The sequence below is a fragment of the Emydura macquarii genome, unplaced genomic scaffold, assembly GCF_026122565.2.
Source record: "Emydura macquarii macquarii isolate MOO-44397 ecotype Brisbane River unplaced genomic scaffold, CSIRO-AGI_Emac_v2 contig_306, whole genome shotgun sequence".
Classification (NCBI taxonomy): domain Eukaryota; kingdom Metazoa; phylum Chordata; order Testudines; family Chelidae; genus Emydura; species Emydura macquarii.
Window position 1 is genome coordinate 4,898,622 of NW_027130443.1, and position 15,071 is coordinate 4,913,692.

The 15,071-nt window shown below is 50.8% G+C and overlaps 1 protein-coding gene across 8 annotated transcripts in view; it reads right to left on the reverse strand.

Annotated features, from left to right (window-relative positions):
- Positions 1–5,792: 5,792 nt before the first annotated feature.
- Positions 5,793–15,071, reverse strand: part of TCF3 (transcription factor 3) — a 121,534-nt gene continuing 112,255 nt past the window's right edge. For 3 of the 8 annotated variants that reach the window (XM_067557520.1, XM_067557555.1, XM_067557509.1), the window contains 4 exons: positions 14,747–14,909; positions 13,312–13,550; positions 8,201–8,345; positions 5,793–6,345 (listed from right to left, as the gene is read on the reverse strand). In XM_067557520.1, coding sequence (XP_067413621.1) covers positions 8,203–8,345; positions 13,312–13,550; positions 14,747–14,909 — 545 coding nt within the window. In that variant the 3' untranslated portion in view covers positions 5,793–6,345; positions 8,201–8,202. Of the gene's footprint in view, positions 6,346–8,200; positions 8,346–8,890; positions 9,118–13,311; positions 13,551–14,746; positions 14,910–15,071 lie in introns of all 8 variants that reach the window. The other 5 variants (XM_067557575.1, XM_067557547.1, XM_067557564.1 and 2 more) reach the window with 3 other exon arrangements.

Sequence of the window (15,071 nt, forward strand, 5' to 3'; positions counted from 1 at the left end):
TTCAGTCAGCGTCACAAGAAAAAGATGCCTTTGTGGTGTCCAAGGCATGCTCAACTCTACTACGCCCATATTGCCGGGTAAGAGACACCATCATGACCTTTTCACACAGGCCCAGTAACCTAACTGGGCCAGAGCTCAGCTACTAGCAGGGAAATCTGTATCCACCGAACAGACTAAATGCTTGACTCACAAATCTTCACAGGACTGAAGGCACAAAACCAGCATGTATGCAGCCCAGGCCAAGTAGTCCAAGATCAACATCCAGTTGCAGGACCAAGAAACCAGTGTCTCCCTGCACTGCCCTCTTGCTCTTCGAAGCTCTAACTCATTTCAGTGTTCTGCCTCTCAAATGGGCTAATGCCAAAGTGAGTGCAGAACATGCCAACATTGTTTGATCCTTTCCCTCTAAGTTCCTACAGCCACTGGAGGCAGCTCAATGCCCTCTCTGCTAAAGACAAAAGCTTCCCCCTTCCCCCACGCACCGATGGAGTCAAGGGGTGTCTTACACCAAATAATAAAGGCGAAAAGAATCTGGGGCAGGTCTGTGCACATAATGCAGCGAAAAGGAGGCAGGGGACTGAGGGAGGAGAGAAACTGGGGGGAAATGTTGTTCGCAACCTCTTCCTATTGCGACCTCCCATTGCAAAAAACCAGCCTGCTACTTTGTCAGATCGTAAGAGCTAAGCACATCTCTTGATGCAGGGCTAATGGATGCACCAGAAAAAAGTGGAGGGGGTGGGGGAAGGCTTTTAAAAAAAAAAAAAAAAAAAAGTTGGATTTGTGTTTTCACTATGCCAAAGGAGCAATGTTTTCCCCGGGGGTTGGGAGGGCAGAGGGGGGACGAGGGGTGTGAGAAATGGATCCTGGGTGAGAGACTGTCAGCAAGTCACAGAGATGAACCTAAATGTAAGTGGCCAGGGATAATTAATACCCTCCTCCCCCAAGTACAAAGCCAGCTAAATGCAGATACTGTTTTGTCTTCTCTTGCTGTCTGCAGCTTTCTAGAAGCACTGGGCATTCAGCTCCTGGAATTCTCCTATTCGAGGGACTTCACTAAAAAGCCAGATAAAATAATGGAATTAGGATAGTATTTGACCAAGAATACGTTAGCATTTCCTCACACTGGGGCACTTTGATGCTCTGGAGAATCTTTTAGTGCTCTGCTAGCTGGGTTTTACTGGGCCGATATGTGGGTTAAGCTCATTCTTAGAAAACAAGCTTCCTTTGGCTACGTTACAAACCACAGCTCTGATAAGTAAAGCTGAACGTGCCAGGAACTGAACTAGCTTTTCCCTGACAAGTTTGGTATTCACTCAATCGCACCGCGCTCTGCCTGGACACTGGAATGCCAACCAGTCCATGCACAGTGCTCCTGCATGCTCTCCTGGCAGGAAACGCTGCAGAGGAATGTCAGAAAAATCTTTCCATTGGCATAAAAAAAAAAAATCCACGGGGACTGTCTCGAGGGGCCTTTACCCCTCAAAGAAATTTTATTTACAAAACCTAAATTTTGGAGGCTAAATTTTGCCAGCGCGCTTCCCCTTAAAAAGCCTTCAGGAACCAGCCACCTTCTGATTACAACCCACACTTCCCTGAACGTCTCATCTCAGCAGCTATTGAACTCCCGCTTTCTCCTCCTTCGCACAGATGCTGATAAGAAATGAGCAGGTGAAAACACCCAGGCATACAGCAAGCATGATGTGCATATACTGGCCATGTCTTCTCACTCTGCAAACTCCCTGATTCCCACAGGCACCCAATGCTGCTATATGGATGTTGATCTCTGCCAGCGGGATACCTTCTAGACATAAGGTGGGACTCCCAAATGGCTCTACCACTGGGAAGGGGCTACAGCCTAGCTGGAGTAGAACTAAGATCTTTTGCAAAACTCAACGTAGCAGGCAACTTTTCTTATTTTAGCCACCACCGCCCATTAACAGGAATGGAAGAAGTGCCTAAGCCATCCTCTGACAGCTGGCAAAATACAAATAATGCTGAACAATTCACAGGGAGATGGGAGGGCCCTGTCGGAGATTTACCCCTTTGGCTGGATGCACTGAGTATTAAATAGAACGGGGGCTGGAGGGGGGAAATGGCAAAACATTTTTGACCAAAATGTAAAATTTTCACAGAAAATACTCATTTTGGTTGAAATTTTCTGAGTTTTTGTAGGTTTTTTTAAAACTGAAAATGGCATTTTTTCTTTTAAATCAAACACGTTTCAAATTTTGGTTTGAAAAAAATCAAAAAAAATTGTTTTTGAACTTTCCTGTGAAAAATAGGCATTTTTCAACCTCTCTCATCTCAGAATACAGAGATTCTCCCCAAAGAGAAATCTCAGTTACAGCGAGGTGGGAAAAGTTCCCTGCAGAGAACGGAAGACCAGCCTGGTCGAAACGAGCCACCAGCCATTTCTTTTCCCTATTGCAACAAGATTTCTCCTCCAACAAGGCCAATCACAGGTTTGCGCGGGGGGGGGAATAAACAAAGCTCAGAGCTATATGGTGGCCATCTCGGGGCGGGGCAAAGGGGGGTAAGACTGCGGATCCAGCCTTTGCTAACATCCGCTTTAGACAGCACCGGGGTAGGCCGGCCGAGTTTATGTTTTCTGAACTGGGGTTAAAAAGAGGAGACACCTTAGCCCTGGCTGAGTGGCACTGGTCAGTGCTCCAGGCGGGGCTTGGGAAAGGCCTTCTGGGGAGAGGAGCAAAGATGACTCTAAGAAGGATGAAGGGTGGCAGCAGCCAATGCGGCCCCATCTCTATGGGGACAGGGCCCAATTCCCCCAGCAACACTGGAATGATTCAGCTAGTGGCACACACGTGGAGAGCAGCGGCACAGAAATACTCTTCTGAGCGGTCAAACACTGCAGACTGCACACTTCAGCCAGTCTCTTCAGATCCCATCAACACTTGCTGGGCACCACGTTTCCGCATCTTTCGAGCCAGTGCTGCCTGAGGCACGGCTTGCCCACAAGGTGCCAACATGGGTCACGTGGCTGGTGTTCAAGGGCCCTACATACAAAATGAATCCAAGAGAGGTGTACCAATAAGGTCTCATTGGGCCTGCAACAACAGCCACACTGGACCACAGCTGTTGAACCTGGCTGTGGACCTCCCACCGAAATTCTCTCTCCTCACTGGTGCAGACGGAAGGACCCCGGGGAAGGAACGGTATTTTAACCCTAGTAGTTACCCAGGCTTCCCCCTCCCAGGTGTGCTCAGCTTTAACCCCATCCACACAAGCAAGCAGCAGCCACGTCCCAGCACAGCACGGGCCACGTGATCACGGTGATTGCAGCCTGGAGTGAGCCCAGAACCTGCAGAGAACGTGGCTGCAGGGGGAGGGAGGGCAGCTCCGCTGGCACATCCCAGAGTTGCCATCGGATCTGTCCTCTGCAAAGAGTCCCTGGAGCACCGAGTTTGTGGTGCATCCACAAGGGGTTGGGGGGCCTAAGGTCAGTTACTCTGGATGCCTCGTGAAAGGGAGAAATCATCCCATTCTGTTACCAAATCTGGGACTGGCTCCAGAATCAAACGTTAGGCACCCCACAGAAGGAGACTGAGTTCTGGAGACCGAGGGCCTGACTTTCGGAGGAGGCATGGAAGGGGAAGAGGACGCAAGGCAGTGACCTTTGCAGAAACACAGAGTCAGCCCAGGTGTCAGTACAGAGGAAAGCCAGACGCTTCAGTCAATGCCCACAGTGATTAACACGGGCCACGATATCCAATCCCACCTGCCGCCCCTCCTCTTTCCTTTAGCACAAACACCCTTGACTGACTAAATAGTAGCAAAAAATGGTTCCCCCAAAGCACTGGGTCCTTAGAATTAGAGAAGCAAAGAGAATGAGGAAATGGGGAGGAGGAAGGGAAACAGCCCTGCACCTGCTCTCCTAGCCCATCTCCACCCCCAGCCTCACAGGAAGCTGAATAATAAACCGTGTTGTGCTCAAGCAAGCCACACCACCCTGCTACCTCAGGAACTCAGGAGACAGACGCCTCATCTGCCCTGCCAAGGAGAAGGAGATTCACCCCCCAGTGACACTTGGCTCTATGGTGCCGCCTCCTGGCAGGGGGCCAGACTGCATTAATAAGCAGGTTTAACACCGCCTCCCCCTTCCAGGCATTAGCCCAGGCAGAGCCCACAGCAGCTGAGTCAACCCAGGCTGTCGTCAGAGCTGGGCAGAATCGGGTCGTGAAAAATTTCAGACATTTTGTTTGGAGGGGGAAAAAATGGCAACACTTTCCCACAATATTTCTTTTCCTTTTGGTCACAAATTTGAAACATTTGGAGCTGCTCTAGTTCCAGCCCAGCTCAGCCCCAGCCGCTCTGCATAAGCTCTGCTCCACAGAGCCAGGGCCTGCCATACGGCCCATGCTAAGCACGTGACTTCACGTGTCCTCCCAGAATGCAATGGGGCACGGCAGCCGCCGAGGTCTGCAGCGTGAGCATTGAGGAAGCGGGGTCCTGGCTCTGCTGAGGAAATAGCCTGCTCTCCAAAGTGACTCTAGAAAGCCAGCAAGTCCTCGAAGGGAAAGGAAAGCCGCTGCACCGCCTTTCAAGGGATGGGGGATGGTTTCTCTGCTGCCCAGCATCGCGGGATGCCACAAATGTCTTGCTGGGAGGGGGGGGAACCTGCGCACTTTCTTCTCTATGATCAGCATGGGAAAGGAGCGATATCCTTTTGCCTCCAAAGGCTAAATCCACACCCACCGGAAAGTGGCTTTGTCCAGCCGGGGCCCGCGGTGAAGTCGCAGACAGAAAAGCAGATTGCCGAGAAGGTCGCTTCTGATGATGGTTTGGAGAGCTGCTGGTGTATCATTTGGACACAGGTTCAATGCGGGGGGTGGTGAGGAGGAAGGGACAAAACAATCCTGCTGCAGCTGCCTGTGGCTCTTTCGAGTTGCCAGTTCCAAGCTAGCTGCCTCTCTGCGGAGACGCTCTGCCTAGATGTCAGCAATGGGGGAGCGGCAGAATCCCGGTTTCTTGCTGCTTTCCTGGGGTTGCTGCGAGGGATTCACACACGCCAAAGCTCCAGCCCCCTAGCCCATAGCCTGGGCTGAGGATTATTTGCTGGCCATGGCCAATACCATGCCGCTCTGGCTCCATAGCCTCGGGCCTGGCTTTTTTTCTTTTTGGCCACACTCAGTTCTTTGTTCTTTGCCTTGTTTCCTCGGTATCTTTGTTCTGCCTGTTCTAGGTCCCTCTCTCCATCTTTGTTCTGTCTTTTCTCTTTGTTCGACTCGTCTCTCTCCCCTCCTCCCATGGAAGTGGCTCTACGGCAGGTTATTTGCTCAGGTGTGCAGGAACAAGGTGCGCGCCTCTCAGTGGCCAGTCCTGGGTTCTCTTGTACAGGGTGTGTCGCTTCTTCGGTTACCTTGAAACTCCCACAACACCCCCAGCTCCCCTGGGGCCTGCCTCTCCCTGTTGGCAGCTCATTCTTTAGCAGCGATGTTCCAGATGACAGCGATGCTCTTTGCCTCTTCGCTCGTCACCCTGACCTCCCACGAAGGAGCCCAAATCTCTAGGGACTCCAGGAATGAAAAACAACTTGCAGAGACCCCGCAGAGGTGGGTCCTTGTTACGGAGGCTGGGAGAAGACAGAGAACCACTGAAGTAAGCTGCCGTAACTTGCTTTGTCGTTTAACTTCCTTTTCCCAAACGGGAAGTGGCCAAAGCAGAGATGACGAATTCAGCATGTGAGTTTTTAGAATGGAAGGTGTAAGCCAGGCAAGGAACAATATCCCTCCTCCATGGCTACATTCGCATTTAGTGGCTTTCAGAGCCGAATCTGAGAATTTCTCTTTTTTTTTTTTTTATATCCAGTCTCTTTTAATACAATTTTAATATTCTGGTTGATCCTAAAGATGCAACATTAACTATAGAAACAGCAGCAGAAAAGCATGGGGTACAAGACTTTTTTTTTTTTTTTTATACAAAAAAATTTTTGTTGCTTACAAAACATATGCAAAAGAAGCTAAAAAAACCAAAAGGCATTGCTATTTTGTTCTACCTAAAAAATCTCATAACTAATGTTCTTTTTTTAAAAAAAAAATATTAAGCTTAGGCACAATTTTGCTGCTGGCTGCTTGAGAACAAGCCAAGAGAACATGACGCTCCCCCTGTTAACTGAGTGATATGTATTGACGGTTCCATACTGTGTACTTAAGGCAATTTTTGTTTTTTGACAAAGTGTTTGTTTCTTTTTAACGCCCCTTAAAGCATGCCAGGCTCCTTTCACGTGTGTCAGTATTAGCAGTACTAAAGTTTATGGTTCAAGAAGGTTGCAGGTCACACCGAGGATTTGCTTCCTACCCATCTCTGTGTCCAGGGGAACAAAAAGATCTACAAATAAAGAGAAATAAAAGTGCAAAAAAAAAAAAAAAAAAAAAAAAGGGAAACCCAAGTGAGAATAATACTAGGTTCCTTACACATGGAAATGTCAAGTCCATACATTTAATCCTCATCTATACCACGTGCAATTAAAATGTGTGCAGTAAGCATATTAGAGAGACAAAGTGGGTGAGGTAGTATCTTTTACTGGACCAACTTCTCAATGAGCTTGCCTCTCTAATATCCTGGGGCCAACACAACTACGACTGCACTACAAATAGCATGTTATAGAACAAGTATGCACATGAGCTGTCCTAAACCACCTGCATTTATCCCCGAATCCAGGCACAGCCACTGAAGCAGCTGTGAGTGGGAAGCTAACTGTAACCAGCTAACAATGACAGCGATTCCCCTTCACACTAGTGCTCTGACGCTCCAGCCCAGAATAAACATGGAGATTTGTCTGCGGCTGGGGGAGCGTAGCTCCGGATTGAGACAGGGACTCAAGCATCCGAGTAAATCCCTTTTGCGTGATTACAGTCAGGCACAAGCCGTGTCCCTTGCTGAAGATCAGGGACCTATAAAATGTAAAGCGGCCGTGACAACATTAGAAGCAAGTGTGTGCAGAGGGATGAAGGATGTTACCACGTGTGCCCAAATGCTCAAAGGCACATGAGGCCTTAAATGTGTAACTATCATTTCAAGGGCCATGTGACAGGCCAGAAACACTTGGAGCCTCAGTGAAATGGATTCAGAATTTCAGTCTGGTAGCTTCCCCAGGGACTTTCAACCAATTGTGGCTACTCAAGTGCTTCTACAGCACTGATGGCTGGCTAAAGCCTCACCCCACCACCCAGGAAGCACCTTCTGGAGGGAGCTGGGGAGCATGAGGGGCAGTGAGCGTGCTAACCAAGCTCCTCTTAGAGTAGCACAGGCCATCAGCTGCCGGGCTGGTGCTGTGGTACCCGTGGCCCATACGTGCCTGCATCCTCAGCAGGAAGGGGGCATAACGCTACGTGGCTTTGCTGTGACATCAGTGATAGCTCATTGCATAAAGCTTGCAGTTTGCACCGAGGGCAGGAACCCGTTTTATTTTAAAATCCCTAGTCATGGCTAGCAGATTATAAACGTGGAAAGCCTCCCATGGCCTGCGCATGCAGGAGGATTCAGGGACTTACAAAAGAAAACTAGGAAGAGGACACAAAGCATGGCAAACTCTCCACAAATGTTTGTAAGGAGGCGGGGGGGGAAGGGAGAGGAGAGATTATATTTTCAAAGGGAGGGATGGAGTAAGGCTCACAGTATTAAGGCCAGGGATACCTATTATACAGTCTGAAAATACTCTGTCTTGCTCATCATAGTAGCTATGCTGCTCCTGACAGGCACGGGCCTGTTGGAGCACAGATGGCTTTACAAGCCTTCAGTTTCCTGACACAGGGAGAGTCACTTTGTAGATGGCTGCTCTTTCTAGATATAAATAGAACGCAATTACATGTTACGTTGTCCCCAGGGCCGTAAGGGAGGGCTGGGGGTAGAGGATAACCCAGCCAGTAACTGAAGGAATTAAAAGTCTCCCTGTGTGTTTCAGTTATAAAGACAAATTAAAGGAGCCCTCTAACTTCAGTGCAACGTTTTCATACATGGAGCCTAGCCCATCACTCGTTGTGATGAAAAAAGTTAAAGGGGCCAGAATCTTGCATTTTAGTCTGCTCCATTGGGTACTGTGAATTTCAATGTGAGCTGCGTTCTGAGATATGAACACCAAGCTGTTAAATAAATGTAATGGCATGTGCTAAGCCTGGCATAGATTTGAAAGACACACATCCACAGCCGAGTGATGGGACTTGAAAGGGGCAGAGGACGATACCTTCACATGTGTCCAACAGGGTTGTGACCGTCTCCTAGACCAGGGTGTGAAGCTGAAAGTGTCATCTGGGGATCTCCTACTACTCCAGACACTTTCTCCTCTTCCCGACGCTTCAAGCAGGCTGCTTTAGGGTTCAGATTGCGCTCTACGCCAAAAAGAGCAAGGGGGAGGGGTGGGGGAAAAACTCAATGTGTGCAATAGCATCATGGAGCAACAGCATCCGCAAGAAAAAAAACACGGAGTCCCAGGGCAGAAGCACTGGAATGCACAAGGAAGTAACCCCAGTGCATGCCTTTTTCAGCCCTTCTGTTCCATGTAAGAGCTGCTGTTACCTTATTGGACCCCCTGTCAGAGCAAAACTTCTTTCCTCTACAGGAATATTGGGCCAATTTAATGCGTATTGGTTTAAAAAAAGATGGTCAGAGTTGGTGGGTTTAAGATATTTAAGACTGAGTTTTCCTAAGCCTCCTTGTGGCCTCGCTTAATTTCCATAGATTGCGCGTTCAGATCCCATAGATGAGGCCTTGGAAATCTCAGCCTAAGTGCTTGCCATTGCAGCTCCCCGCTGGAATTGCCAATGTTCAACCTTGCAACAAAAGTTTCAATTATAAACACATCTCCATGTACAGGCTCATAGAAAGGGATGTGAAGAGAAAGGCCCCAAAATGCATCTGTCACCTGTTACCATACCTCGTACTTGCTGCTCCAAGCCCAGAATGACCTGCACCGCTTGCTGTAGGATGATCAGTTTGGTCTGTGCTTTGTCCGTTTTTAAGTGCATCTGACACATGCGTCCCAGCTCTTTAAAGGCCTCGTTAATGTCCCGTACACGCACCCTTTCCCTGGCGTTATTGGCCATTCTCCTCTCCCGGTCCCTCAGATCTTTGTCCTCCAGTGATAGGGCCTCGTCTGTACTGCTGGGTTCACAGCACCATAGGGATTAGTCAGGGAGGGTGTCACCGACAGGGGGGCGGGTCAGTTGCCGTGCTGGTAGTGCCACTAATGTCCACTGCAAAAAGCTCAGTCAACCTCACATCGCAGAAGCCAATGGACAATGGAGAAAGGAACTTTCCCAATTTTCAAAGAAACCCTGGATTTTGAGTTCCTTATCTCTGAGAGCCAAGCTAAGGTGCAGCCAGCACCAGATCAACCTCTCTGCACAGGTATAAAATGCCAGCAGGGGGGCTGATAGGTGGAGAGGGAGGGCAGGTGGCTGGGAGGGGCAATATTGTCCATTTTTGTAGGGTCTTCAGGTGCTCACCTTGACCACACCTCATCTGATCTAGTCAGAAAACGGGATGTTCCTCCCATGGAAAAACGTTGACTTCTTGTCAAAAAACTGAAAATTTTCAGTTGAAAGCCAGAAGTTTTTGGTTTTCAGCTGAAAAACATTTTGGTTTTCAGTTTTCCAATGAAAACTCACATTTTTCAGTGAATAGCAGGCATCTACGTGAAAAGTTTAGTCTAGGTGAAAGCTCAATTTTCCATCAAAAACAGTTTTGATGGAAAATTTTTGATCAGCTCTACTCACAACCCTGATAGGTCAGTCGGCCCAACGCCCATCTGACAGGGGGGGACCATAGAGGCACTAAGAAGGAAGTACCTTGTCAAGTCTCTCAGCTGGTCAGTGGCAGAGGTAAGAACTGAACTCAGATCTTCTGGTTCCCAGCCCTACGCTCTAACCACTGAATCCACCAAGGCGGCAGCTTGCCATGCTGGGGTTGCCATGCTGGCCGATGAGTTAAAGAGGCAGCATTTACCTTGCTGCTGCATCAACTCCATAATGGTGGTAGAGCTGGACTTTCAGAAAGCCACTCTAATCCCGCCAGCTTCCGTATTTCAGTGGGAGGAAACAAACCCTAGAACGCTGCCGGTGTGGGCTTGTTTTGAAAAGAGTAAACAAGACTGGAGAAGTTCCAGAATAATGGACTATGGGAGCAGATTTACAAAAATGGGGAACTGCCAATCCAAACCCTAAATTAGAGGCAGCCCTAGAGGAGCTGGGCACCCAAATCCCACTGCAATTCAATGGGATATGGAACCTGAACTCCCCAATACCCCAGCCTAGGACCAGTGACTCACGCAGATGGTCAACAGGCCCAAATCACGGCTAGAAACGAGAGTGATGGAGGACTTTAAAACCATGACCATGAGCTCAGGGAGTTCTTGCCCCTTCAAGCCGATCACCGAGGCTGTGTGTGGCACCTCAGTGTCTTTGCTACTTTGGCAGCATCCTGCTAGAGCAAGAAACCAATTGGTCTTGGTCTTTGGGGGTGGACTGCAATGCAGAGACATGCTGGCAGCACCTTAAGAGCTTGGCTTAATCTGCAGCATCTTTCCCCTCCGCCTCCCCCGCTTTGGTGCAGGGACGACCTTCTCCCCCAGAGCAAAATTCTCACAGGAAAGGAAAATTGCCTGAAGACGGTCCTCGGTCAAGGCCTCAAACTAGAGTCTGGTGCTGTCTTCAGCCCCAGAGGAGCTGGGTGGGATCAGACCTTCAGCCACGCGAGTGGTTGTGGCTGCTACAGGGCGTGAGGTACCTTCTGTCAGCGTCCATCCCTGCTCTGAGGAGAGGAGCATCCAGCAATGCTCGGGGAAGGGGAGGGAAGAGGGGGCAGGAAAACGTGCTACCTCTCTGCCTAGAGTCTCAGTGTATAGCGGCGCAAGGTGGCTGAACAGAAGTGACCTGCGCTCTGTCCCATTCCTGACTCTCCTGGCTCCCTCCGAACCTCCAGTGCCGTGAGCCAGGCCTTTGGTCTCAGTGTGCCAGGAAATCCACCGCGGGGAGAGTAGATGTTCCTGGATTCTCAGCCTGCGTAAAGATGCCAGCTTCTCCTACCATCTCTCCCCCCAGGCTGAACCTAGTAAGGCTCCAACCCGGGTAGAAACCCTAGCTCAGGACCTGACATGCCCACTGCTCACACAAACCTTCGCAGTCAGACCTATCACCAGTGGCCAGCTCATCATCCCCCCGGCAGGGATTGCCGCTCAGGCAAAGCCCTCTGCATTCTGCCATCCATCGAGCTGCATCAGTCTGCCGTCTCCTTCCCTCTACCCACAAGCGCGCAGCTGCTAAAGCAACAAGTGCTGCTGGCCGCCATCGGGATGGCACGGCCACGTTGTGCTCTGTCCCATACGGGGAACGGAGCCCTTGGTACCTAGCTCCCTTCATGGAGCCCACTAAGCCAGGGTGAGGCCACAGCACTGAACAAATGTACGTGGCTGGCCATTTCAGAGCCCAGTTCTAGCCACAGCGACACCTAAGCGGTCTCTAAGCTACTGCTGCTTTCCCTTTACTTGTAATGAAGCAACCTGACTGCTGTCAAACTGGGCTCAGGGGCGATTTGCCATCAGGGCATTCCTCAGAACAAAACGCTCTGGGAAGCCTGCGGCAGGGCGTTCAGGGGAAATGGGGCAGCTCTCTCCTGGGACGCAGCCCAGAGAATGAAGGCATTGGGGGACCTGGGCCCTGGCTCACTGCATGGGCGTTCTGATCGCCGGCAGAGCAGGAGGCGGCTTCGACCTCTGGGAAAGGCTTTAAAAATGGACAAGCATGAGGAGACCAAAGTGAACACGGTGCCAACTCTCTCTCTCTTTCTCTCGCGCCCACCCGCCCCACCCTCCGTCTCGATGGGCAGCAAGTACAAGGTAGAGAGTGGGACCACCAAGAGGTCACGGCTGGGGACTGTCTGTAGGAAATCGGAAAGAACAGAACAAAAAATAATAATAAAAGGGCTGGGGGGGGGGAGGGGAAGGAGAAAGGGAGACAGGAAAAAAAATATACATTATGAAAGGCAAAAAATTACAAACTGAAGAGAGGCACAAAAAGACTCCAACGTCACAGTGCAACAGCAGAGGGCAGCAGGGGGGAGGGGAGCCAGGCACAAACCACAGATTCATGGTCCCACAGCCTCTGCAGGAAGGAAAGGGGTTAACCCGCCACAGATGCTTTTGCAAGGATGGACACTGAGGGTCGAAGTTAATAAGGGAGCATGCATGGCAAGTGTTACAGAAAAAGCAGCAAAATCCCTTACTGCTCAGAGCAGGAAATAAAAATCAAGAGCTTCCCCACCAGCTGGGCTGAATGCCTCCCCAGAGACCCAGATGGCCTGGGAACGCCTGGCACATGCTGAACTACAGGCTGCTGAAGCTATCCTGCACTGGCAGGGAGAAGGGCTGCAGGACCGACCAGGGGTCTGTCTCATCACTAGAAGTCTGCTAAAGAGGGAGGTGCTGCAAAGTGCAGGATCTGAACGACCCAGAGCTTCTCCGGACTGTTGGACACACGGCCGGTGTCTGGTGGGGGGGTCGCCAGCGTTTGGTTAGAATCCAGCGTCTCAGACAACAGGCTTTGAGAGAGCAGACCCCCCAGCGTGGAGGGCTCCCCCATCCCTCTGAACTCCAAAGCGCTTGCCATCCATTGGCCAGTTCTGCCTCTTCGCTCACAGCTCTTCACGCAGCACCTCCCAGGCACAGCTGCACCTAACACTGGGTGCAATTCCCTCTCAGCTCCCCCCAGAGCATCAGCGGCTCCCTAGCAAGCACAGTCAGAGCTGGCTATTACCGGAACAACCAGAGGAGGGGGGCCGAAATCCCCACTCCAGAATTAGGGGTCTGAGTATTTCCTGCAGCTGCTGCAGAGTGGGAGAAAGGACGGGCACAGCACTTCCGCCCTTGGGAAGGGAAGCAGCCCTCTGAGACGCTCCCATCTCCTGCTCTTTCACTCTCATGCAGACGGTTCTTCACGGCCCAGTGGTAGGGAAACCGCTCTCTGTTGTAAGCTAGGGTGGCGCGCTAGGACACTCACAGCTCTGAGGGAGGCGCACAGGCTTCCGCAAAGGGACGTCATCCCTGCGCGTTCCAACGCACAACATGCAGCACATGCAACGGCTTTACAAACAAAACCAGAGAGCAGAGCAGGGATGCAAAAAACAAACCAAATTAAATTAAAAAAAAAAAAAAAAAGGCACTTTAAAGGGCCTTGAGAACTCAAGGCGACACGGAAGGAGGACAGCGCCAGCACTGTGGCACACGTGGCACAGGGGAGACAGACAGACAGCCCCGTGCCGATCAGATACGTAAAATATCACCACTCTGGGAGCCTCACTGACCTCTAACCTGTTGCTCCAGGTTCAGTATGACTGATACGGCCTGGTGTAGGATTAGCAGTTTGGTCTGCGGTTTTTCGCTGTTAAGGTGGAGTTGGCACATGCGTCCGAGCTCTTTAAAGGCCTCGTTGATGTCACGGACCCTCAGACGCTCACGGGCATTATTGGCGACCCTCCTCTCTTTCTCTCTCTCGGCTTTTTGCTCTGGGGGAAGAAGATCGTCCTCCTCATCCTCATCTTGACTAATGGTTTAAAATAAGAACGAGACAGGGACATTCCTTGTGTGCACGCTCAGCACTGGTCAACTCACAAAAGAAACAACACATTTGCTGCATCAGGATTATCTCCGCGCCGAAGGGAAAATACAAACGCCCCTCCCCTCGCCGCTACTGAGAGGGAGCATCGCGCCCGCGCCTTCCCCCAGCATTAGAAGCTCAGCATCCCCGCGTTCCCATTCGCTCTCAGATGTAGTTACACTGAAATGACGCCATTTAGAACCAATAAACGGGAAAGGTTTAAAGGAACAGAATGGTGCAATTAACCCCCAGAACTCACTGTCACATGATCTAAGCGGGGCCAGAAACAGGATTGGACGTTTCTATGGGTAATGTCAGCATGCAGAGCAAGGGTTAAAAATACAGAGTTTGGGGAAGGATAAACCTCAGGGGAAGGCTCCAGGGCATGAACCAGCCACTAACTGACAGAGGTGGGGAGGGAATTTCCCCTCTAGGCAGGTTATCACATCACTGCCCATTGCAGAGTTCTGTGAAGCTGCAGGAGATATTAGGTTAGCTGGGTTCCCGTCTGGCTAGTCCCACATAACTGGCTGGGTGACAGAGGATCCACATAGCCTAGATGTGTATAGGGAAGAGACCACTCAGGTTCCAGAGGAGGCCACCACGTCCTCTGGACAAACCAGCGATAGGTCTGTCCAAGGTCAGACGAGCAGTCAGCCATTCCCAGCACAGCCACGACTAACACCTGAGACCAGCCCGGCAGCTGGGCTGCAATTTGCTTTTATCTCCAATGCTTGGCCTGTTTCTGGCTCACTCTGCACTTGAACTCGTGGCCAGGCGGGGCACTAACGGGGCTGGAGAAGATGCAGGAGGATGCCCAGCACGACCATTCCCCTTCCTCAAGGGTGTCTCAAATCCTGTTGTAAATTCTAAGTGGTGGCCTCCAACGCCTCCCCTGTGGGAAGGGTGGGCAGCTCAGAGCAGAGCTGGTCTCAGCTCTGGGGTCTAAGGCTTCAGCAGACTGGGAGACTTGGCAAGGTCCCAGCCCAACATCCCTGGGTCCAGCTAGCGACCATGTTCTTAGCAGGAGGGAGACCAACAGGGCACTCACAGTCCCACTCCAACACCCCCACCCCCATCGCCTTGTAGCCCCTCCTGTCCCAACACCTCCCTCCGGTAACAGAATAAATGAAGGGAGAGACCTGTTCAAAGAGCACCTTGTTCTGTTCCGTGACGGCTTCATTTCCTTCTTCTCCTCTTCCGAGTTATCGGCCACCGACGTGTTCTCCTCATCCTCCTTCTCTTCTCGCTTTATTTCACTGGTTCCCGAGGAGACGCTTGCTCTGCCCAGCCCCCCCGTCAAGCCTGCAATGGTATCAAAGCAGCACGTGGCCATTGGAGAGAGATCTAACTGGGGCGGGACAGGTCAGAGGGAAGGCTCCTTGCTGCAGTTAAGGTGACTAGCTCCAGACACATCTCTGTCGTCTTGGACACCGATTAATATGCTGGATAATCCTAATGTATTTG